This window comes from Oncorhynchus mykiss, chromosome 28 (assembly GCF_013265735.2).
Source record: "Oncorhynchus mykiss isolate Arlee chromosome 28, USDA_OmykA_1.1, whole genome shotgun sequence".
Lineage (NCBI taxonomy): Eukaryota > Metazoa > Chordata > Actinopteri > Salmoniformes > Salmonidae > Oncorhynchus > Oncorhynchus mykiss.
In genome coordinates this window covers 41793493-41818358 of record NC_048592.1, presented here as the reverse complement: position 1 = coordinate 41818358, position 24866 = coordinate 41793493, and the positions used below count along the sequence as shown (strand labels likewise).

The 24866-nt window shown below is 44.3% G+C and overlaps 1 protein-coding gene across 2 annotated transcripts in view; it reads right to left on the bottom strand.

Annotated features, from left to right (window-relative positions):
- The window catches only part of LOC110508265 (macrophage mannose receptor 1), a 99736-nt gene that overhangs the window by 37611 nt on the left and 37259 nt on the right, over nucleotides 1–24866 (bottom strand). For both annotated transcript variants that reach the window (XM_036966149.1, XM_036966150.1), the window contains exons 4-14: nucleotides 16529–16684; nucleotides 16180–16293; nucleotides 15338–15475; nucleotides 12077–12253; nucleotides 11807–11949; nucleotides 11551–11664; nucleotides 7467–7582; nucleotides 6268–6416; nucleotides 4160–4359; nucleotides 2543–2664; nucleotides 365–440 (exon numbers count right to left, since the gene is read on the bottom strand). In XM_036966149.1, coding sequence (XP_036822044.1) covers nucleotides 365–440; nucleotides 2543–2664; nucleotides 4160–4359; nucleotides 6268–6416; nucleotides 7467–7582; nucleotides 11551–11664; nucleotides 11807–11949; nucleotides 12077–12253; nucleotides 15338–15475; nucleotides 16180–16293; nucleotides 16529–16684 — 1505 coding nt within the window. The remainder of the gene's footprint in view (nucleotides 1–364; nucleotides 441–2542; nucleotides 2665–4159; nucleotides 4360–6267; nucleotides 6417–7466; nucleotides 7583–11550; nucleotides 11665–11806; nucleotides 11950–12076; nucleotides 12254–15337; nucleotides 15476–16179; nucleotides 16294–16528; nucleotides 16685–24866) is intronic.

Genomic DNA, 24866 nt, shown 5'->3' with positions numbered 1-24866 from the left:
ATTAGTAGTAGTAGTAGTAATATTACTATTAGTAGCAGTAGTTGTAGTAGTATTACTACTAGTATTATAATTACTAGTATTAGTAGTAGTATTACTATTAGTAGTAGTAGTAGTAGTATTACTATTATTATTATTATTATTTTAGAAGAAGTAGTAGTAATAGTAGTATTACTAACAGTATTACTATTAGTAGTAGTCGTAGTAGTATCACTATTAGTAGCAGTAGTAGTAGTAGTATTACTAGTAGTATTATAATTAGTAGTAGTAGTAGTATTGCTAGTAGTAGTAGTAGTATTAGTAGTGGTATTACTATTAGTATTATAATTAGTAGAAGTAGTAGTATTATTATGTGAACATAACTCACTGGCGACCCATCAGTCCAGGCGTAGCCAGTGTTGGGATCCTGAGCACTCAGACCGATCCAGGAAGTCCCACCATGGCTAATGTATACAAAACAATACTATATTATCACCATGGTTACGGTATCCAGAACAATACTACATTATCACATATTATCGAGCAAACAGCTGGAGGCAGGGCTTTCTCCTATAGAGCTCCATTTTTATGGAATGGTCTGCCTACCCATGTGAGAGACTCAGACTCGGTCTCAACCTTTAAGTCTTTATTGAAGACTCATCTCTTCAGTGGGTCATATGATTGAGTGTAGTCTGGGCCAGGAGTGTGAAGGTGAACGGAAAGGCTCTGGAGCAACGAACCGCCCTTGCTGTCTCTGCCTGGCCGGTTCCCATCTTTCCACTGGGATTCTCTGCCTAACCCTATTACAGGGGCTGAGTCACTGGCTTACTAGGGCTCTTTCATGCCGTCCCTAGGAGGGGTGCGTCACTTGAGTGGGTTGAGTCACTGATGTGATCTTCCTGTGTGGGTTGGCACCCCCCCCCCCTTGGGTTGTGCAGTGGCGGAGATCTTTGTGGGCTATACTCGGCCTTGTCTCAGGATGGTAAGTTGGTGGTTGAAGATATCCCTCTAGTGGTGTGGGGGCTGTGCTTTGGCAAAGTGGGTGGGGTTATATCCTTCCTGTTTGGCCCTGTCCGGGGGTATCAACGGATGGGGCCACAGTGTCTCCTGACCCCTCCTGTCTCAGCCTCCAGTATTATTATACTGTAGTAGTTTGTGTCGGGGGGCTAGGGTCAGTTTGTTATATCTGGAGTACTTATCCTGTCTTATCTGGTGTCCTGTGTGAATTTAAGTATGCTCTCTCTAATTCTCTCTTTCTTTCTCTCTCTCGGAGGACCTGAGCCCTAGGACCATGGCATGATGACTCTTTGCTGTCCCCAGTCCACCTGGCCGTGCTGCTGCTCCAGTTTCAACTGTTCTGCCTGTAGCTATGGAATCCTGACCTGTTCACCGAACGTGCTACCTGTCCCAGACCTATTATTTGACCATGCTGCTCATTTATGAACATTTCAGCATCTTGGCCATGTTCTGTTATAATCTCCACCCAGCACAGCCAGAAGAGGACTGGCCACCCCTCATAGCCTGGTTCCTCTCTAGGTTTCTTCCTAGGTTTTGGCCTTTCTAGGGAGTTTTTCCTAGCCAACGTGCTTCAACACCTGCATTGCTTGCTGTTTGGGGTTGTAGGCTGGGTTTCTGTTCAGCACTTAGAGATATCAGCTGATGTAAGAAGGGCTATATAAATACATTTGATTTGGCTACAGTATCCAAAACAAAACTATATTATCACCATGGTTATGATATCCAAAACAATACTATATTATCACGATGGTTACGGTATCCAAAACAATACTATTTGATCACCATGGTTACGGTATCCAGAACAATACTATATTATCACCATGGCTACGGTATCCAAAACATTACTATATTATTATTATTACCTTTTCTACGGTATCCAAAACATTACTATATTATCACCATGGCTACGGTATCCAAAACTTTACTATATTATCACGATGGTTACGGTATCCAAAACAATACTATTTGATCACCATGGTTACGGTATCCAGAACAATACTATATTATCACCATGGCTACAGTATCCAAAACATTACTATATTATCACCATGGCAGGGAATACAACTTCTGTCAGTGTGAGTTAGCAGTATTACATTATTGGTATGTCGGGGGTCCCACCTAGTGGACAAGGTTTGAGAAACCTGGAAGAAGGTGGAAATAGAACTGTCACATACTGCAACAAACATGTTATTAAACCTGTATAGGAAACAAACATGTTATTAAACCTGTATAGGAAACAAACATGTTATTAATCCTGTATAGGAAACAAACATGTTATTAAACCTTTACAGGCAACAAACATGTTATTAAACCTGTATAGGAAACAAACATGTTATTAAACCTTTACAGGCAACAAACATGTTATTAAACCTGTATAGGCAACAAACATGTTATTAAACCTGTATAGAAAACAAACATGTTATTAAACCTGTATATGTTGACTCTTTGGATCCTAGAATAAGACCTGTCGAAGATTATTGGGGGCTGGAGCCGTTGCTAACCGATAAAGGTGTGAGTTGGAATATCTGAGTGAGGTTGAATAACTTACACATGATGCATAGACTGGAGGTCCGTAGAACTGTGGATGCTGAGTAGGTCTCCTCCAATCACCCTGCAGAAGTCCCGAGCCTCAAACCAGGTCTTCTCATCTTCGCGAGGCCCTGTAAAGAACTGGACCAGACAGACAACCTATTCAGTGCAGACCAGAGCGCTATGGGTAGTGCACTACTTTAGACCAGAGCCCTATGGGTAGTGCACTACTATTGACTAGAGCCCTATGGGTAGTGCACTACTATTGACTAGAGCCCTATGGGTAGTGCACTACTATTGACTAGAGCCCTATGGGTAGTGCACTACTATTGACTAGAGCCCCATGGACACTACACAGGGAAGAGACTGTCATTTAATACACAGACTGTCTCTGGATCATGATCTGTTACCGTTAGGAAGAGATCCTTATATTACAGACTGTCTCTGGATCATGATCTGTTACCGTTAGGAAGAGATCCTTATATTACAGACTGTCTCTGGATCATGATCTGTTACCGTTAGGAAGAGATCCTTATATCACAGACTGTCTCTGGATCATGATCTGTTACCGTTAGGAAGAGATCCTTATATTACAGACTGTCTCTGGATCATGATCTGTTACCGTTAGGAAGAGATCCTTATATCACAGACTGTCTCTGGATCATGATCTGTTACCGTTAGGAAGAGATCCTGAAGTAATGACAAACCAGGTCATTGTCCTAAATGACCTATAACCTCTGTAGATCAGGTGGTAGGACATGGTGCTTGCAGACCAGGATAGTGGGTTTGATTCCCGAGACCACCCATACTGTAACATGCATGCATGCATGACTGGATAAAAGCGTCTCCTAAATGTCCGATATTATTAATATGTTGCTATATTGTAGAACCTGGCTGTATAGATTACAAATGAGGAGGAACCACATTCAAACATCTTCTGGATAGGTGTCCCTTCCACGGGACGGTTGAGCTAACGTAGGCTAATGCGATTAGCATGAGGTTGTTAGTAACAAGAACATTTCCCAGGATATAGACATATCTGATATTGGCAGAAAGCTTAAATTCTTGTTAATCATCGAACTGCACTGTCCAATTTACAGGCGCTATTACAGTGAAAGAATACCATGCTATTGTTGTTTGAGGAGAGTGCACAATTTTGAACAAGAAAAGTTATTAATAAACAAATTAGGCACATTAGGGCAGTCTTGAATTTTGAACAGAAATGCAATGGTTCATTGGATCAGTCTAACACTTTGCAATACACTGATGCCATCTAGTGGCTAAAATCTAAATTGTACCTGGGCTGGAATAATAAATTATGGTCATTTCAAAGATGATGGTACAAAACAAATACAAAAGAACGGTTGGTTTTTCTATTATCTTCTACCAGATCTATTGTGTCATATTCTATTACATTCCTTTCACATTTCCATAAACTTGAAAGTGTTTCCTTTCAAATGGTACCAGGAATATGCATATCCTTGCTTCAGGGCCTGAGCAACAGGAAGTTAGACTTGGGTATGTCATTGTAGGAGAAAATAGAAAAAAGGGGGCTAATCCTTAAGAGGTTTTAACTCCTCTAGAGGATGTTACTACACTCATAATACATTATAGTTTCATTCTAAGTTATGTCTACCTTGAAGCAGTAGTTCCGAGACCCCACAGGAAACCAGCCCTCATGGCACCTGGGAGGGACAGGTGTGATTGGTTCTGGTGTTGGCCCCGCTCCTTCTGCCAGGTGTTTACAGATATACTTCTCCTGATTGGTGCAGCTCAGCACATCCCATAATCCAGCTAGAGGCCCTGTTGTCATGGCCACACATCCCTGTCGACTGCCTGAGATCAAAGTTGACGTAAAGAGAGAACACAAATACAGAGCAACATTCAGGTTCACAGCTAAGAGCACCTATTACCATGTTCAATGAGATTCAGTTATATAGTAGAACTGTAGTGAGACTCCTACTACAGAACTGTAGTGAGACTCCTACTATAGAACTGTAGTGAGACTCCTACTATAGAACTGTAGTGAGACTCCTACTATAGAACTGTAGTGAGACTCCTACTATAGAACTGTAGTCAGACTTCTACTATAGAACTGTAGTGAGACTCCTACTATAGAACAGTAGTGAGACTCCTACTATAGAACTGTAGTGAGACTCCTACTATAGAACTGTAGTGAGACTCCTACTATAGAACTGTAGTGAGACTCCTACTATAGAACTGTAGTGAGACTCCTACTATAGAACTGTAGTGAGACTCCTACTATAGAACTGTAGTGAGACTCCTACTATAGAACTGTAGTGAGACTCCTACTATAGAACTGTAGTCAGACTTCTACTATAGAACTGTAGTGAGACTCCTACTATAGAACTGTAGTCAGACTTCTACTATAGAACTGTAGTGAGACTCCTACTATAGAACTGTAGTCAGACTCCTACTATAGAACTGTAGTGAGACTCCTATTATAGAACTGTAGCGAGACTCCTGCTATAGAACTGTAGTGAGACTCCTACTATAGAACTGTAGTCAGACTCCTACTATAGAACTATATTCAGACTACTACTATAGAACTGTAGTGAGACTCCTGGCATCTGTCACTACAATATATAGTATTATTATATATCTCATAGGTTGTCCTATACCTGGCATCTGTCACTACAATATATAGTATTATTATATATCTCTGAGGTTGTTCTATACCTGGCATCTGTCACTACAATATATAGTATTATTATATATCTCTGAGGTTGTCCTATACCTAGCATCTGTCACTACAATATATAGTATTATTATATATCTCTGAGGTTGTCCTATACCTGGTATCTGTCACTACAATATATAGTATTATTATATATCTCTGAGGTTGTCCTATACCTGGTATCTGTCACTACAATATATAGTATTATTATACATCTCTGAGGTTGTCCTATACCTGGCATCTGTCACTACAATATATAGTATTATTATATATCTCATAGGTTGTCCTATACCTGGCATCTGTCACTACAATATATAGTATTATTATATATCTCTGAGGTTGTCCTATACCTGGCATCTGTCACTACAATATATAGTATTATTATATATCTCTGAGGTTGTCCTATACCTGGCATCTGTCACTACAATATATAGTATTATTATATATCTCCATCATTGTCCTTTACCTGGCATCTGTCACTACAATATATAGTATTATTATATATCTCCATGGTTGTCCTATACCTAGCATCTGTCACTACAATATATAGTATTATTATATATCTCCATCATTGTCCTTTACCTAGCATCTGTCACTACAATATATAGTATTATTATATATCTCATAGGTTGTCCTATACCTGGCATCTGTCACTACAATATATAGTATTATTATATATCTCTGAGGTTGTCCTATACCTGGCATCTGTCACTACAATATATAGTATTATTATATATCTCTGAGGTTGTCCTATACCTGGCATCTGTCACTACAATATATAGTATTATTATATATCTCCATCATTGTCCTTTACCTGGCATCTGTCACTACAATATATAGTATTATTATATATCTCCATGGTTGTCCTATACCTAGCATCTGTCACTACAATATATAGTATTATTATATATCTCCATCATTGTCCTTTACCTAGCATCTGTCACTACAATATATAGTATTATTATATATCTCATAGGTTGTCCTATACCTGGCATCTGTCACTACAATATATAGTATTATTATATATCTCTGAGGTTGTCCTTTACCTGGCATCTGTGCGTTCCAGTGGGTGTACCTGACCCTGTTGCTGTTCGTCCAGCTGAAGAAGTCGATGTGGTTCTGGTTGGAGAGTCCGATCCAGAAGTGTTGCTCTGGCCTGGACCCAACCAGGCTGATCAGGAAAGCATTATCCAACCTGGGCACATTATTATGAAAACATTAGAATTATAACATTATCCACCCTTGACACAGTATTAATTAAAACATTATCATTATAACACTATACACCCTGGACACATTATTATGAGGCATTATCATTATAACATTATCCACCCTGGACACATTATTGTGAGGCATTATCATTATAGCATTATCCACACTGGGCACATTAGTAGGAAAACATTATCATTATAACATTATCCGCCCTGGACACATTATTATGAGACATTATCATTCTGACAGTATCCACCCTGGATACATTATTGTGAGATATTATCATTCTGACATTATCCAACCTGGGCACATTATTATGAAAACATTATTATTGTAACATTATACACCCTGGACACATTTTTATGAAAACATCATCATTATAGCATTATCCACCCTGGTCACATTATTATGAGACATTATCATTCTGACATTATCCACCCTGGACACATTATTATGAAAACATTATTATTATAACATTATACACCCGGAACACATTCTTTTTTAAAGTCATTATCGTGTGAGCATTATCATGGAACATTGTCCTGGATTGTTATCATGGCACATTATCATGTGGCATTATCCACCCTGGACACATTATTTTGAGACATTATCATTGTAGCATTATCCACCCTGTACACATTATTTTGAGACTTTACCATTGTATCATTATCATGGAACATTTTCATGGCACATGATTATAGATCATTATCATGGATCATTATCCACCCTGGACACATTATCATTATAACAATATTGAAACATTATGGTTAAAGGTATATTTTACTCAAAAACTCTATTTTAGCATTTGGTCCTTTAGTCCACTGTTAATACAATGCCCTAAAATGGTGTCAGCAGCCGAGGGATCAAGATGGAGCACTTTCAGTATAGAGCAAAAACTGTGATGACATAACAGTGGACCAAATAAGATATACATTATAATGGAACTCATTATCATTAGACAATGTATTATCTAGCCAAATTCATCTAGCCCAAATTTTTGCTATAGAGAAGTATATCCGGGTTTCGTTCTTACCTGCTAGAAACATCTGCCAGATATGACTGTGAGCTCTTGCATGTCTCTTTGGCCTCATCAAAGGTCTTGATCTCTGGTCCCACAAAGTAGCAGAAGGAGCCGTGCCTGGTCCAATGCTTCAGAGAGACAAACAGGGTCAGAAACAGCTGTTAGGCTGTTGAGCTGGTCTTGGTGTAAGGCTGGTCATGTATCACATCAACACCATTATACCAGAAATCCTAGACCGACTCCAATTTGCATACCGACCCAACAGATCCACAGATGATGCAATCTCTATTGCACTCCACACTGCCCTTTCCCACCTGGACAAAAGGAACACTTATGTGAGAATGTTGTTTATTGACTACAGCTCAGCGTTCAACAAAAAGGCTCATCAAAGCTCATCACTAAGCTAAGGACCCTGGGACTAAACACCTCCCTCTGCAACTGGATCCTGGATTTCCTGACGGGACACCCCCAGGTGGTAAGGGTAGGTAACAACACATCTGCCACGCTGATCCTCAACACGGGGGCCCCTCAGCGGTGTATGCTCAGTCCCCTCCTGTCCTCCCTGTTCACCCATGACTGCACGGCCAGGCACGACTCCAACATCCTCATTAAGTTTGCCGACGACACAACAGCGGTAGGCCTGATCACCGACAACGATGAGACAGCCCTTAGGGAGGAGGTCAGAGACCTGGCCGTGTGGTGCCAGAATAACAACCTATTCCTCAATGTGATCAAGACAAAGGAGATGATCGTGGACAACAGGAAAAAGAGGAGCGAGCACGCCCTCATTCTCATCGACGGGGCTGTAGTGGAGCAGGTTGAGAGCTTCAAGTTCCTTGGTGTTCACATCACCAACAAACTCTCATGGTCCAAGACAATCGTGAAGCGGGCACGACAATGCTTTTGTCATGACATTGGCCTGGGGGGTAGGTTTATGACAGTCATAAATACCTCTTCCCCCCTTTTTCCTCTCTCTACCCTACTGAGGTTACATTTAAAAAACCCTTGGTTAACATAGAGATTCTGGGAACATCAGAATGTGGGGGGAAATGAACTATATTCTGGTAATCCGATCAATTGAACATATGCGGTGGTACTTAATGAATATGATGTCAGTTCGGTTGTCATCTGAGACATTCTCATTTATGATAAGATGACAAACTCTACAGTGGAATGTCTACACATCACAGTTATCGGATTCACATGGAATTGTTGTTCAATTTAAATGTTTGAATATGAAATTATTTGTGATGGGATGAAATGTGGGAAATTTGGGTTTTCATAAGATTAGGGCTCTGCTCAATCAGTGGCCCACCCCTGTGAAGGGACATATGGGCTATAAAACTTTTCAAACACGCCCTCCTCTCCCTTCTTATATAAAGCCTTGACGACAATATAACCTCCTGTTCCGAGGATGTGAGGACGACGGTCCGATGTCAGAATGGTTCAGATAATAACTACAGAACGAAGCCAACATCAGCGTGAGCTTCGGTTGCGAATTGTATGAACTTTGAACTCTTATTCACTACAAAAGTGATACCTCCTAGCCGTTGAGTTAGCAACAGCAGATGCAAATGAGGGTTAGGAAGGAACAGACAGAGTATCCCGTCTATCACACAACGACGTTACTACAACGTATCCAATTGACCACCAGAGACATTCTTCAAAGGACAGAGGATTCGGTTTGGCAACACGGCCTTCCATCTACCACCAACTTACCGAAGCGCAGCTCAGAGTAAATATTCCTTTTCCAAATGGGTGGTCATTTAGAATGCATAAGATACTGTATTTACGATAGCACAGCTTCGCCCTTTGGTCCTCAGTCTTCCCGCTCTTTCACTCAAACCCAGCCCCTTTTATTTTGTGTAACAAGTTGTCATATCAGTTCCACCCGCTAGGGACTTTTTCCTTTAGGACGTAATTTGTAATCAAGTTATGATTAATTGTGTGTATGTGTAAGCCTGTGTGATTAGTTAGGTATTTAGTAAATAAATAATTAAACCCAATTTTGTATTGCTGATTCAACTTGTTAGCCAGGGTTCGTGACGATAACTAAGAATTCAGATGAGACTGAATTAAGATGACGATTAATATTGACTGCTATTGATGTAAAACAATATTACTAGGTCTTTCAGAGTTTATTCGGAAGATAACAGCTCTATAAATATTATTTTGTGGTGCCCCGACTCTCTAGTTAATTACATTTACATGATTAGCTTAATCAGGTAATATTAATTACGGATAAATCATTTTATAGAATAGCATGTCATATCACTTAATCCGGCACAGCCAAAGACAAGACACTATTCCCCCTCAGGAGACTGAGAAGATTTGGCATGGTTTTCCTCAATAAGTTCTACAGAAGCACCATCAGCAGCACTGCCTGGTATGGCAACTGCTCGGCCTCCGACCGCAAGGCATTACAGAGGGTAGGGCGTACGGCCCCGCCATCCAGGAACTCTATACCAGGCGGTGCCCTACCCCTACCCGGTGCTACCCGGACTATTTGCATTGACCTACCCCCCCTCCTGTTTTCCCCCATTTTGACGCTGCTGCTTCCCTCTGCTTATTATCTATGCATAGTCCCTTTACCTCTACCGGCTGTACATATTCCCTCAATTACCTCGACTAACCTGTACCCACACACATTGACTCTGTATCGGCACCCTCTGTATATAGCCTCATTATTAACCTTTGCCTCCGCACCTTGACTCTGTACCGGCACCCCCTGTATATAGCCTCCTTACTGTTATTTTATTGTTGCTCATTGTTTATTTGTTATTTTTTCATTTTCTTTTTTCATTTTTTATTTGTATTTATTTATTTATTATTTACTTCAGTTTATTTAGTAAATATTTAACACTTATTTTTTCTTAAAACTGCTTTTGTTGGTTAAGCATTTTATTGTCTACACCTGTTGTATTCGGCGCACGTGACAAATAACACTTGATTTGATTCGATTTTTGATGTAAATGTTGATTATCTACCTGCTCAGGGACTACAGTTGACAACTAGCTAGCTGACTAAATCTTGCACATTTAGAGAATCTGTTTTTTTCTACTTTATTCAGACAGTTGGAAACAGAGGTGGAGAAGTGGTAGTGACATCAGGAAGGCTTGAATAGAGGCTTGAACCTCACTCTCCGGTGGGGAGAGCCATATATGTGGCTGTTCCTGAGAACATCAGCGCTATAGAGCATGAGCTCTGCTCTCCCTGGCTGACCTCTGCTCTCCATGGCTGACCTCTGCTCTATAGCGCTGACCTCTGCTATCCCTGGCTGACCTCTGCTCTCCATGGCTGACCTCTGCTCTATAGCGCTGACCTCTGCTCTCCCTGGCTGACCTCTGCTCTCCCTGGCTGACCTCTGCTCTCCCTGGCTGACCTCTGCTCTATAGCGCTGACCTCGGCTCTATAGCGCTGACCTCGGCTCTCCCTGGCTGACCTCTGCTCTATAGCGCTGACCTCTGCTCTCCCTGGCTGACCTCTGCTCTATAGCGCTGACCTCTGCTCTATAGCGCTGACCTCTGCTCTCCCTGGCTGACCTCTGCTCTCCCTGGCTGACCTCTGCTCTATAGCGCTGACCTCAGCTCTATAGCGCTGACCTCTGCTCTCCCTGGCTGACCTCTGCTCTATAGCGCTGACCTCTGCTCTCCCTGGCTGACCTCTGCTCTATAGCGCTGACCTTTGCTCTCCCTGGCTGACCTCTGCTCTATAGCGCTGACCTCTGACCTCTGCTCTCCCTGGCTGACCTCTGCTCTCCCTGGCTGACCTCTGCTCTATAGCGCTGTTCTCTGCTCTCACTGGCTGACCTCTGCTCTCCCTGGCTGACCTCTGCTCTATAGCGCTGACCTCTGCTCTATAGCGCTGACCTCTGCTCTATAGCGCTGACCTCTGCTCTATAGCGCTGACCTCTGCTCTCCCTGGCTGACCTCTGCTCTCCCTGGCTGACCTCTGCTCCCCCTGGCTGATCTCTGCTCTCCCTGGCTGACCTCTGCTCTCCCTGGCTGACCTCTGCTCTATAGCGCTGACCTCTGCTCTCCCTGGCTGACCTCTGCTCTCCCTGGCTGACCTCTGCTCTCCCTGGCTGTCCACTCACCGATTTGCAGCCTGGGTTCGTGTCCACCTGGTCCCCTGAGGGTTGGGAGGTAGATTTCTTCATACAGATGAAGCCACGCTGGTTGTCACACACCTGAGTAGCCCACCTGCCCTGCTGTAAGACAGACACAGTCACACAGGACATCGTCAAGGAGGGAGAGGGTTGGTGTGGTTGTAAATGGGTGTTAGGGTTAGGGGGTGTTAGGGTTAGGGGGTGTTAGGGTTAGGGGGTGTGGAGGGGTATGATGGTACCATACCTCTCCTCTGACCAGGACACAGTTGCCCTCCATTGGCATGGCTTCCTCCCACCTGGTGAAGGTGACAGGGGATTGGTCACCCCACTCAAACAGTAGTGGCGTCTTGACATCGTTCATCCCGATCCACAGCTCGTCAGCGGCCGCTGGGACAGAGGAAAGGAGGAGAGGAGGAGAGGAGGGGAGGGGAGGAGGAGAGGAGGGAAAGGGGAGAGTTGGAGTTAGCCTTTTCACTGACTGTCTAACGTGTCAGCGTATCTGTGTTTCACTGACCATATCCCAGCTGTGACATCACAAAGCTGTGCTGCTCAATGTTGTGGATGCTGGCCAGGTCGCCTCCGTCCTTCCGACATTCCGTCTGAGCCTCTGTCCAGGTCTTCTTGGTACGCTGGAGGAGGTAGCACCTGGCAGCGTAGGGAATCCACGGACTGGAGCAGTAACCTGTCACTTCTGTGGATCACAAGCACAGGGAAACACATTGTAGAATACAAGAAATACACCGCCCATAATAAACAATATAATACAAAAATTAACTAGACTGGACTGGCCTAGACTGGACTGAAATAATCTGGACTAGACTGGACTGAAATGAACTGGACTAGACTGGACTGGACTAGACTGGACTGGACTAGACTAGAGTAGACTGGACTAGACTGGACTGGACTAGAATGGACTGAAATGGACTGGAGTAGACTGGACTGAAATTATCTGGACTAGATTGGACTGAAATGAACTGGACTAGACTGGACGAGACTGGACTGAAATGAACTGGACTAGACTGGACTGGACTGGACTGGACTAGACTAGACTGGACTGAAATGGACTAGACTGGACTAGACTGGACTAGACTGGACTGAAATTATCTGGCCGAGACTGGACTGAAATGAACTGGACTGGACTAGACTGGACTGAAATGGACTGGACTAGACTGGACTAGACTGGAGTAGACTGGACTAGACTGGACTGGACTAGACTAGACTAGACTGGACTGGACTAGACTGGACTGAAATGGACTGGACTAGCCTGGACTGGACTAGACTGGACTGGACTAGACTGGACTGAAATGGACTGGACTAGCCTGGACTGGACTGACATGGACTGGACTAGACTAGACTGGACTGAAATGGACTGGAGTAGACTGGACTAGACTGGACTGGACTAGACTGGAGTAGACTGGACTGGACTGGACTAGACTGGAGTAGACTGGACTAGACTGGACTAAAATGATCTGGACTGGACTAGACTGGAGTAGACTGGACTGGACTAGACTGGCCTGGACTGGACTGGACTGAAATTATCTGGACTAGACTGGAGTAGACTGGACTAGACTGAAATTATCTGGACTAGACTAGACTGGACTAGACTGGACTGGACGAGACTGGACTGAAATGAACTGGACTAGATTGGACTGGACTGAAATTATCTGGACTAGACTGAACTGAAATTAACCAAAATGGACTGAGCGTAATTAAAACAAACTGTACAAGATTGAAATGGACTAGACTAGACTGGACTGAAATGAACTGGACTAGACTGAACAAACTGTTCAAGATTCAATTGGACTGGACTAGACTGAAATGAACTGGACTAGACTGGACTAAACAAACTGTTCAAGATTGAAATGGACTAGACTAGACTGGACTAAAATGAACTGGACTAGACTGAACAAACTGTTCAAGATTGAAATGGACTGGATTAAATTGAGCAGAGTAGAACAGAGTGTTGGATCTGGGTGAACGGGGCTTTTAGGGAGGTCTTTCTGACAGATCTACCTGGGTGAACAGGGGTTATAGGGAGGTCTTTCTGACAGACCTACAGTGCCTTGCGAAAGTATTCGGCCCCCTTGAACTTTGCGACCTTTTGCCACATTTCAGGCTTCAAACATAAATATATAAAACTGTATTTTTTTGTGAAGTTTCAACAACAAGTGGGACACAATCATGAAGTGGAACGACATTTATTGGATATTTCAAACTTTTTTAACAAATCAAAAACTGAAAAATTGGGCGTGCAAAATTATTCAGCCCCTTTACTTTCAGTGCAGCAAACTCTCTCCAGAAGTTCAGTGAGGATCTCTGAATGATCCAATGTTGACCTAAATGACTAATGATGATAAATACAATCCACCTGTGTGTAATCAAGTCTCCGTATAAATGCACCTGCACTGTGATAGTCTCAGAGGTCCGTTAAAAGCGCAGAGAGCATCATGAAGAACAAGGAACACACCAGGCAGGTCCGAGATACTGTTGTGAAGAAGTTTAAAGCCGGATTTGGATACAAAAAGATTTCCCAAGCTTTAAACATTCCAAGGAGCACTGTGCAAGCGATAATATTGAAATGGAAGGAGTATCAGATCACTGCAAATCTACCAAGATCTGGCCGTCCCTCTAAACTTTCAGCTCATACAAGGAGAAGACTGATCAGAGATGCAGCCAAGAGGCCCATGATCACTCTGGATGAACTGCAGAGATCTACAGCTGAGGTGGGAGACTCTGTCCATAGGACAACAATCAGTCGTATATTGCACAAATCTGGCCTTTATGGAAGAGTGGCAAGAAGAAAGCCATTTCTTAAAGATATCCATAAAGTGTTGTTTAAAGTTTGTCACAAGCCACCTGGGAGACACACCAAACATGTGGAAGAAGGTGCTCTGGTCAGATGAAACCAAAATTGAACTTTTTGGCAACAATGCAAAACGTTTTGTTTGGCGTAAAAGCAACACAGCTCATCACCCTGAACACACCATCCCCACTGTCAAACATGGTGGTGGCAGCATCATGGTTTGGGCCTGCTTTTCTTCAGCAGGGACAGGGAAGATGGTTAAAATTGATGGGAAGATGGATGGAGCCAAATACAGGACCATTCTGGAAGAAAACCTGATGGAGTCTGCAAAAGACCTGAGACTGGGACGGAGATTTGTCTTCCAACAAGAAAATGATCCAAAACATAATGCAAAATCTACAATGGAATGGTTCAAAAATAAACATATCCAGGTGTTAGAATGGCCAAGTCAAAGTCCAGACCTGAATCCAATCGAGAATCTGTGGAAAGAACTGAAAACTGCTGTTCACAAATGCTCTCCATCCAACCTCACTGAGCTCGAGCTGTTTTGCAAGGAGGAATGGGAAAAAATGTCAGTCTCTCGATGTGCAAAACTGATAGAGACATACCCCAAGCGACTTACAGCTGTAATCGCAGCAAAAGGTGGCGCTACAAATTATTAACTTAAGGGGGCTGAATAATTTTGCACGCCCAATTTTAAAGTTTTTGATTTGTTAAAAAAGTTTGAAATATCCAATAAATGTCGATCCACTTCATGATTGTGTCCCACTTGTTGTTGATTCTTCACAAAAAAATACAGTTTTATATCTTTATGTTTGAAGCCTGAAATGTGGCAAAAGGTCGCAAAGTTCAAGGGGGCCGAATACTTTCGCAAGGCACTGTACCTGGGTGAACGGGGGGTGTAGTTGGGTCTTTCTGACAGACCTACCTGGGGGAACGGGGGATGTAGTTGGGTCTTTCTGACAGACCTACCTGGGGGAACGGGGGATGCAGGTGGGTCTTTCTGACAGACGTAGCCATGTTTCTTGGAGCACAGGGAGCTCTGCCAGTAGGACTGCTGACTTGGGTCGACTAGTCCACAGATATGACCAGGATCAGTGAGAGGATGACCTGCACACAAACAACAACAACAACTATATCACTACAACTGAAGACTAACAACTATATCACTAGATCTGAAGACTAACAACTATATCACTAGATCTGAAGACTAACAACTATATCACTAGATCTGATGACTAACAAATATATCACTACAGCTGAAGACTAACAACAACAATACATATATCACTACATCTGAAGACTAACAGTCTAACTGACCCTGGTCCTTTTCCTCTATATAGTGTAACTAACTGACCCTGGTCCTTTTCCCCTCTATAGTGTAACTGACCCTGGTCCTTTTCCCCTCTATAGTGTAACTGACCCTGGTCCTTTTCCCCTCTATAGTGTGACTGACCCTGGTCCTTTACCCCTCTATAGTGTAACTGACCCTGGTCCTTTTCCCCTCTATAGTGTAACTGACCCTGGTCCTTTTCCCCTCTATAGTGTGACTGACCCTGGTCCTTTTCCCCTCTATAGTGTAACTGACTCTGGTCCTTTTCCCCTCTATAGTGTAACTAACTGACCCTGGTCCTTTTCCCGTCTATAGTGTAACTAACTGACCCTGGTCCTTTTCCCCTCTATAGTGTTACTGACCCTGGTCCTTCACCCCTCTATAGTGTAACTGACCCTGGTCCTTCACCCCTCTATAGTGTTACTGACCCTGGTCCAGAGTAGTGCAGCATGAAGGGAATAGTGTGAAGGTGAGGACTCACCAGAGTCCCAGCGGAAGTAGCGGAGAGGCTTTCCACTGATCCACTGCCACCCACTGTCCTGTTCCAGAGCATTCAGCCCCGTCCACAGCGGCACATGCAGTCTACCACACAGGCCTGTGTGTGTGTGTGTGTGTGTGTGTGTGTGTGTGTGTGTGTGTGTGTGTGTGTGTGTGTGTGTGTGTGTGTGTGTGTGTATATATAAGATAAGGAGAGAACGTTCCATATGACATAAATAGTACATGAACAGTACACTAATAAACACACTAGTACATGAACAGTACACTAATAAACACACTACTTGAGTTTGACACGCCTGATATATGTGAGCATGGCCAACGGATGGCGCTACCTGCTAAGTAGGTCTGCTCGAGGGGTTCGGTGATTGAGGCCAAGTCTGCTCCCTGCTGCTGGCAGCTGGTCCGAGCCTGGTGCCAGGTCAGAGCAGAGTCGAGGTTCACCTGGTAGAATGCACCTGTGACCGGGTTCTTATGCCAATGCTCCGTAGCTGCAGAGGGATGGGGGAGAGATGTTCAGACTCAGAGAGCATAGCCTTGCTATTGAGAAAGGCAGCCGTAGGCAGACTTGGCTCTCAAGAGAAGACAGGCTATGTGCACACTGCCCACAAAATGAGGTGGAAACTGAGCTGCACTTCCTAACCTCCTGTCAAATGTATAACCATATTAGAGACACATAGCGAGAGTAGAGAGAGAGTAGAGAGAGAGTAGAGAGAGTAGAGAGAGTAGAGAGAGTAGAGAGAGAGAGAGGAGAGAGAGAGAGAGTAGAGAGAGTAGAGAGAGTAGAGAGAGAGAGAGAGAGAGTAGAGAGAGAGTAGAGAGAGTAGAGAGAGTAGAGAGAGTAGAGAGAGAGAGAGGAGAGAGAGAGAGAGGAGAGAGAGTAGAGAGAGTAGAGAGAGTAGAGAGAGTAGAGAGAGAGAGAGAGAGAGGAGAGAGAGAGAGAGAGGAGGGAGAGAGAGAGAGAGAGAGGAGAGAGAGAGAGAGAGAGAGGAGAGGGAGAGAGAGTAGAGAGAGTAGAGAGAGAAGAGAGAGTAGAGAGAGAGAGAGAGAGAGAGAGAGGAGAGAGAGAGAGAGGAGGGAGAGAGAGAGAGAGAGAGGAGAGAGAGAGAGAGAGAGAGAGAGGAGAGAGAGAGGGAGAGAGAGTAGAGAGAGTAGAGAGAGTAGAGAGAGTAGAGAGAGTAGAGAGAGTAGAGAGAGAGAGAGAGTAGAGAGAGAGTAGAGAGAGTAGAGAGAGAGAGAGGAGAGAGAGAGAGAGAGAGAGAGAGGAGAGAGAGAGGGAGAGAGAGTAGAGAGAGTAGAGAGAGTAGAGAGAGTAGAGAGAGTATAGAGAGTAGAGAGAGAGAGAGAGAGAGAGAGAGAGAGAGGAGAGAGAGAGAGAGAGGAGGGAGAGAGGAGAGAGAGAGAGAGAGAGAGAGGAGAGAGAGAGGGAGAGAGAGTAGAGAGAGTAGAGAGAGTAGAGAGAGTAGAGAGAGTAGAGAGAGTAGAGAGAGTATAGAGAGTAGAGAGAGAGAGAGAGAGAGAGAGAGAGAGAGAGAGGAGAGAGAGAGAGAGAGGAGGGAGAGAGAGAGAGAGAGAGGAGAGAGAGAGAGAGAGAGAGAGGAGAGAGAGAGGGAGAGAGAGTAGAGAGAGTAGAGAGAGTAGAGAGAGTAGAGAGAGAGAGAGAGTAGAGAGAGAGTAGAGAGAGTAGAGAGAGAGAGAGAGTAGAGAGAGTAGAGCGAGAGAGAGAGAGGAGAGAGAGGAAGGAGAGAGAGAGAGAGAGAGGAGAGAGAGGGAGAGAGAGAGGGAGAGAGAGAGAGAGAGAGAGAGGAGAGAGAGAGAGAGAGAGAGAGAGAGGAGAGAGAGAGGGAGAGAGAGTAGAGAGAGTAGAGAGAGTAGAGAGAGTAGAGAGAGTAGAGAGAGAGAGAGAGTAGAGAGAGAGTAGAGAGAGTAGAGAGAGAGAGAGAGTAGAGAGAGTAGAGCGAGAGAGAGAGAGGAGAGAGAGGAAGGAGAGAGAGAGAGGAGGGAGAGAGAGAGAGAGAGAGAGAGGAGAGAGAGAGAGAGAGAGAGAGAGAGAGAGGAGGGAGAGAGAGAGAGAGAGAGAGAGGAGAGAGAGAGAGAGAGAGAGAGGAGAGAGAGAGGGAGAGAGAGTAGAGAGAGTAGAGAGAGTAGAGAGAGTAGAGAGAGTAGAGAGAGAGAGAGAGTAGAGAGAGAGTAGAGAGAGTAGAGAGAGAGAGAGAGTAGAGAGAGTAGAGCGAGAGAGAGAGAGGAGAGAGAGGAAGGAGAGAGAGAGAGAGAGAGGAGAGAGAGAGGGAGAGAGAGAGGGAGAGAGAGAGAGAGAGAGGAGAGAGAGAGAGAGAGGAGGGAGAGAGAGAGAGAGAGAGGATAGAGAGAGAGAGAGAGAGAGGAGAGAGAGAGGGAGAGAGAGAGAGAGAGAGAGAGAGAGAGAGGAGAGAGAGAGAGGAGAGAGAGAGGAGAGAGAGAGAGAGAGGAGGGAGAGAGAGAGAGAGAGAGGAGAGAGAGAGAGAGAGAGAGGAGAGAGAGAGGGAGAGAGAGTAGAGAGAGTAGAGAGAGTAGAGAGAGTAGAGAGAGTAGAGAGAGTAGAGAGAGAGAGAGAGAGAGAGAGAGAGGAGAGAGAGAGAGAGGAGGGAGAGAGAGAGAGAGAGGAGAGAGAGAGAGAGAGAGAGAGGAGAGAGAGAGGGAGAGAGAGTAGAGAGAGTAGAGAGAGTAGAGAGAGTAGAGAGAGTAGAGAGAGTAGAGAGAGAGTAGAGAGAGTAGAGAGAGAGAGAGAGTAGAGAGAGTAGAGCGAGAGAGAGAGAGGAGAGAGAGGAAGGAGAGAGAGAGAGAGAGAGAGAGAGAGAGAGAGAGGAGAGAGAGAGGGAGAGAGAGAGAGAGAGAGAGAGAGAGAGAGAGAGAGTAGAATACTCAGAATACTTGATAACGAGGACTCTGAGTTAAGTAATATAAATATCTATAAATCCGGATCAGTAATGGTACAGAATAACCACAAACAGTTTCAGCTGGACTTTCACCTAATCAAAGAATTAGCCCAGCAGGAGAAGCTCTGCCTTGATAATGATACCCCCACACAGAGCGGGTCAGACCAGACCTCTTCATTATGTAACCCCACAGATGAGCAACCCCCAGTGGAGAGTCAACCTCCCAGCACAGATTACCACTCCCTCATTGAAATGAAGGACAAATTCACCCAGCTGGAGGTAAGACAGGTGGAGCTGGAACAGCAGGTGATTACACTTCAGTCAGCGCAGACCCAGACAACAGTCCAGCACAACAACAGCCCCTTAACCAGACCCGGAGAGCTGGAGGTGGACAGAGACATATCTGCACTTTGGACAGTGGTGAGACAAATACAACAGGAGAAAGAGGAGCAGAACAGAGCACTAGAGGAGAGTATCAGACTGCTGGTGGAGGAGAGGTTGAGGGGGATGGAGGAGAAGTTGATGGGGACGGCGTGTGACAGAGAACAACCCACTAGAGAGGTGGCCACCCCCACAGAGAAGCCAGCAGAACAGCCCACTTCAGCACCCAACAAAAGTCTCGACACCACAGCAGAACAGTCCACACCAGACCCTGAACATAGAGTCGACACCACAGCAGAACAGTCCACACCAGACCCTGACCATAGAGTCGAAATCACAGCAGAACAGACAAATGAAGAACCCCAAGCCCAGAGGCTCTCACCCCCTCTGAGCACCCCCCCTGTCAGCCACCCTGATAGCCCTTTTGACAACCCCCCCACACCCACTGAGGACAAACACAAGACACAGATTGTACTACTTATGGACTCAAATGGGAAATATATAGAAGAAAAAAAACTTTTTCCCAAACACAGTGTGTCTAAACTCTGGTGTCCAAACACCCAGCGTGCCCTCGACCTTCTGTCTGAGGCCAAACTAGGCTCACCCAGCCACATAATAATACACACAGGCACAAACGACCTGAGAGCACTGCAGGAAAGAGTGGCCACAGCACTGAAGAGAGTGATTGAAAAGGCTTCTTCTACTTTCCCCAACGCACAAGTGGTTATCTCCACCCTGCTACCACGAAAAGACTTCCACCCTGCCACAATACAGCGGGTAAATGCAAGTATTTCCCGTGACTGTGCCTCAAAACCAAACGTTTTCCTGGCCCACCACTCCACCCTGGACTTGAACAGCCTCTATGACCAGGTCCACCTCTACAAGGCAGCAGTGCCCACCTTTGCCCGAACTCTAAAGGACATCGCTCTCAAACGTATCCCCAACACTTCACACAGGAGCAACAGATCAATAGACACCCCATCCAGACCAGCGAGACACCCTCCCAGATCTGCAGGACCCCCCCCTGGACCTACACATAGAGGACCCACGCCAAGAGGAATTACATCCAGACCACAGTACACCCAGACACATCCACACCCCCACCCCAACCAATCAACACCCCCCCACGTCAACCATGCCCACACCCCATTTAGGCCCACCCAGGTCAGACCTATGCCACTCCTGCCCACCCCATGCACCCCACCCCCGCAAAGAGGGCCTCAACATGGAAGCCACACATACGCCCAGGTAGTGAGCGGGCAAACAGTCCCAACCCCCACTCTCACACTCGCCGAAGCCAATGGCATGTACCAGATGCTCAGCAGGCTCTGCTCACACTTACTGGCCTGAGGCCAAACCACGACCAACAACATTGGACACTCTATGGAACAAAAAGCCTTCACTATATTATCATGGAATATCCAAGGCCTGAGGTCATCTGCCTTTGGCCTAAAGAGCAGAAACCCGGACTTCACCAAAGAAATCGGTAATACAGACATTGTCATCCTGCAAGAAACCTGGTATAGAGGAGACGGACCCACTGGTTGCCCTCTAGGTTACAGAGAGCTGGTAGTCCCATCCACCAAACTACCAGGTGTGAAACAGGGAAGGGACTCAGGGGGTATGCTAATTTGGTATAGAGCAGACCTAACTCACTCCATTAAATTAATCAAAACAGGAACATTTTACATTTGGCTAGAAATTCAAAAGGAAATTATCCTAACAGAGAAAAATGTCCTCCTGTGTGCTACCTATATCCCCCCACTAGAATCCCCATATTTTAATGAAGACAGCTTCTCCATCCTGGAGGGGGAAATCAATCATTTCCAGGCCCAGGGACATGTACTAGTCTGTGGCGACCTAAATGCCAGAACCGGACAAGAACCTGACACCCTAAGCACACAGGGGGACAAACACCTGCCTGGAGGTGACAGCATTCCCTCCCACATATGCCCCCCTAGGCACAACTATGACAACATAACCAACAAAAACGGGTCACAACTCCTGCAGCTCTGTCGCACGCTGGGTATGTACATAGTCAACGGTAGGCTTCGAGGGGACTCCTATGGTAGGTACACCTATAGCTCATCTCTTGGCAGTAGTACTGTAGACTACTTTATCACCGACCTCAACCCAGAGTCTCTCAGAGCGTTCACAGTCAGCCCACTGACACCCCTATCAGACCACAGCAAAATCACAGTCTACTTAAACAGAGCAATAATCAATCATGAGGCATCAAAGCCAAAGGAACTGAGTAACATTAAGAAATGCTATAGATGGAAGGAATGCAGTTTGGAAACCTACCAAAAAACAATTAGGCAACAACAAATTCAATCCCTTTTAGACAATTTCCTGGGTAAAACGTTCCGCTGTAATAGTGAAGGTGTAAACTTGGCAGTAGAAAATCTTAACAGTATATTTGACCTCTCAGCTTCCCTATCAAATCTAAAAATCTCAAATAGAAAACCGAAGAAAATTAACAATAATGACAAATGGTTTGATGAAGAATGCAAAAATCTAAGAAAGAAATTGAGAAACCTGTCCAACCAAAAACATAGAGACCCGGAAAACCTGAGTCTACGCCTTCACTATGGTGAATCACTAAAACAATACAGAAATACACTACGGAAAAAGAAGGAACAGCATGTCAGAAATCAGCTCAATGCAATTGAAGAATCCATAGACTCTAACCACTTCTGGGAAAATTGGAAAACACTAAACAAACAACAACAAGAAGAATTATCTATCCAAAATGGAGATGTATGGGTAAACCACTTCTCCAATCTTTTTGGCTCTATAACAAAGAATAAAGAGCAAAAACATATACATGATCAAATACAGATCTTAGAATCATCTATTAAAGACTACCAGAACCCACTGGATTATCCAATTACATTGAATGAGTTACAGGACAAAATAAAAACCCTCCAACCCAAAAAGGCCTGTGGTGTTGATGGTATCCTCAATGAAATGATCAAATATACAGACAACAAATTCCAATTGGCTATACTAAAACTCTTTAACATCATACTTAGCTCTGGCATCTTCCCCAATATTTGGAACCAAGGACTGATCACCCCAATCCACAAAAGTGGAGACAAATTTGACCCCAATAACTACCGTGGAATATGTGTCAACAGTAACCTTGGGAAAATCCTCTGCATTATTATTAACAGCAGACTCGTACATTTCCTCAATGAAAACAATGTACTGAGCAAATGTCAAATTGGCTTTTTACCAAATTACCGTACAACAGACCATGTATTCACCCTGCACACCCTAATTGACAACCAAACAAACCAAAACAAAGGCAAAGTCTTCTCATGCTTTGTTGATTTCAAAAAAGCCTTCGACTCAATCTGGCATGAGGGTCTGCTATACAAACTGATGGAAAGTGGTGTTGGGGGTAAAACATACGACATTATAAAATCCATGTACACAAACAACAAGTGTGCGGTTAAAATTGGCAAAAAACACACACATTTCTTCACACAGGGTCGTGGGGTTAGACAGGGATGCAGTTTAAGCCCCACCCTCTTCAACATATATATCAACGAATTGGCGCGGGCACTAGAAAAGTCTGCAGCACCCGGCCTCCCCCTGCTAGAATCCGAAGTCAAATGTCTGCTGTTTGCCGATGATCTGGTGCTTCTGTCACCAACCAAGGAGGGCCTACAGCAGCACCTAGATCTTATGCACAGATTCTGTCAGACCTGGGCCCTGACAGTAAATCTCAGTAAGACCAAAATAATGGTGTTCCAAAAAAGGTCCAGTCACCAGGACCACAAATACAAATTCAATCTAGACACTGTTGCCCTAGAGCACACAAAAAACTATACATACCTTGGCCTAAACATCAGCGCCACAGGTAACTTCCACAAAGCTGTGAACGATCTGAGAGACAAGGCAAGAAGGGCATTCTATGCCATCAAAAGAAACATAAATTTCAACATACCAATTAGGATTTGGCTAAAAATACTTGAATCAGTCATAGAGCCCATTGCCCTTTATGGTTGTGAGGTCTGGGGTCCGCTCACCAACCAAGACTTCACAAAATGGGACAAACACCAAATTGAGACTCTGCACGCAGAATTCTGCAAAAATATCCTCCGTGTACAACGTAGAACACCAAATAATGCATGCAGAGCAGAATTAGGCCGATACCCACTAATTATCAAAATCCAGAAAAGAGCCGTTAAATTCTACAACCACCTAAAAGGAAGTGATTCACAAACCTTCCATAACAAAGCCATCACCTACAGAGAGATGAACCTGGAGAAGAGTCCCCTAAGCAAGCTGGTCCTGGGGCTCTGTTCACAAACACAAACACACCCTACAGAGCCCCAGGACAACAGCACAATTAGACCCAACCAAATCATGAGAAAACAAAAAGATAATTACTTGACACATTGGAAAGAATTAACAAAAAAACAGAGCAAACTAGAATGCTATTTGGCCCTAAACAGAGAGTACACAGCGGCAGAATACCTGACCACTGTGACTGACCCAAAATTAAGGAAAGCTTTGACTATGTACAGACTCAGTGAGCATAGCCTTGCTATTGAGAAAGGCCGCCGTAGGCAGACATGGCTCTCAAGAGAAGACAGGCTATGTGCTCACTGCCCACAAAATGAGGTGGAAACTGAGCTGCACTTCCTAACCTCCTGCCCAATGTATGACCATATTAGAGAGACATATTTCCCTCAGATTACACAGATCCACAAAGAATTCGAAAACAAATCCAAATTTGAAAAACTCCCATATCTACTGGGTGAAATTCCACAGTGTGCCATCACAGCAGCAAGATTTGTGACCTGTTGCCACGAGAAAAGGGCAACCAGTGAAGAACACACACCATTGTAAATACAACCCATATTTATGCTTATTTATTTTATCTTGTGTCCTTTAACCATTTGTACATTGTTAAAACACTGTATATATATATATAATATGACATTTGTAATGTCTTTACTGTTTTGAAACCTCTGTATGTGTAATGTTTACTGTTAATTTTTGTTGTTTTTCACTTTATATTTTCACTTTGTATGTTGTCTACCTCACTTGCTTTGGCAATGTTAACACATGTTTCCCATGCCAATAAAGCCCTTGAATTGAATTGAATTGAATTGAGAGAGGAGGGAGAGAGAGAGAGAGAGGAGAGAGAGAGAGAGAGAGGAGAGAGAGTAGAGAGAGAGAGAGGAGAGAGAGAGGGAGAGAGAGTAGAGAGAGTAGAGAGAGTAGAGAGAGTAGAGAGAGTAGAGAGAGTAGAGAGAGAGAGAGTAGAGAGAGTAGAGAGAGAGAGAGGAGAGAGAGAGAGAGAGAGAGGAGAGAGAGAGGGAGAGAGAGTAGAGAGAGTAGAGAGAGTAGAGAGAGTAGA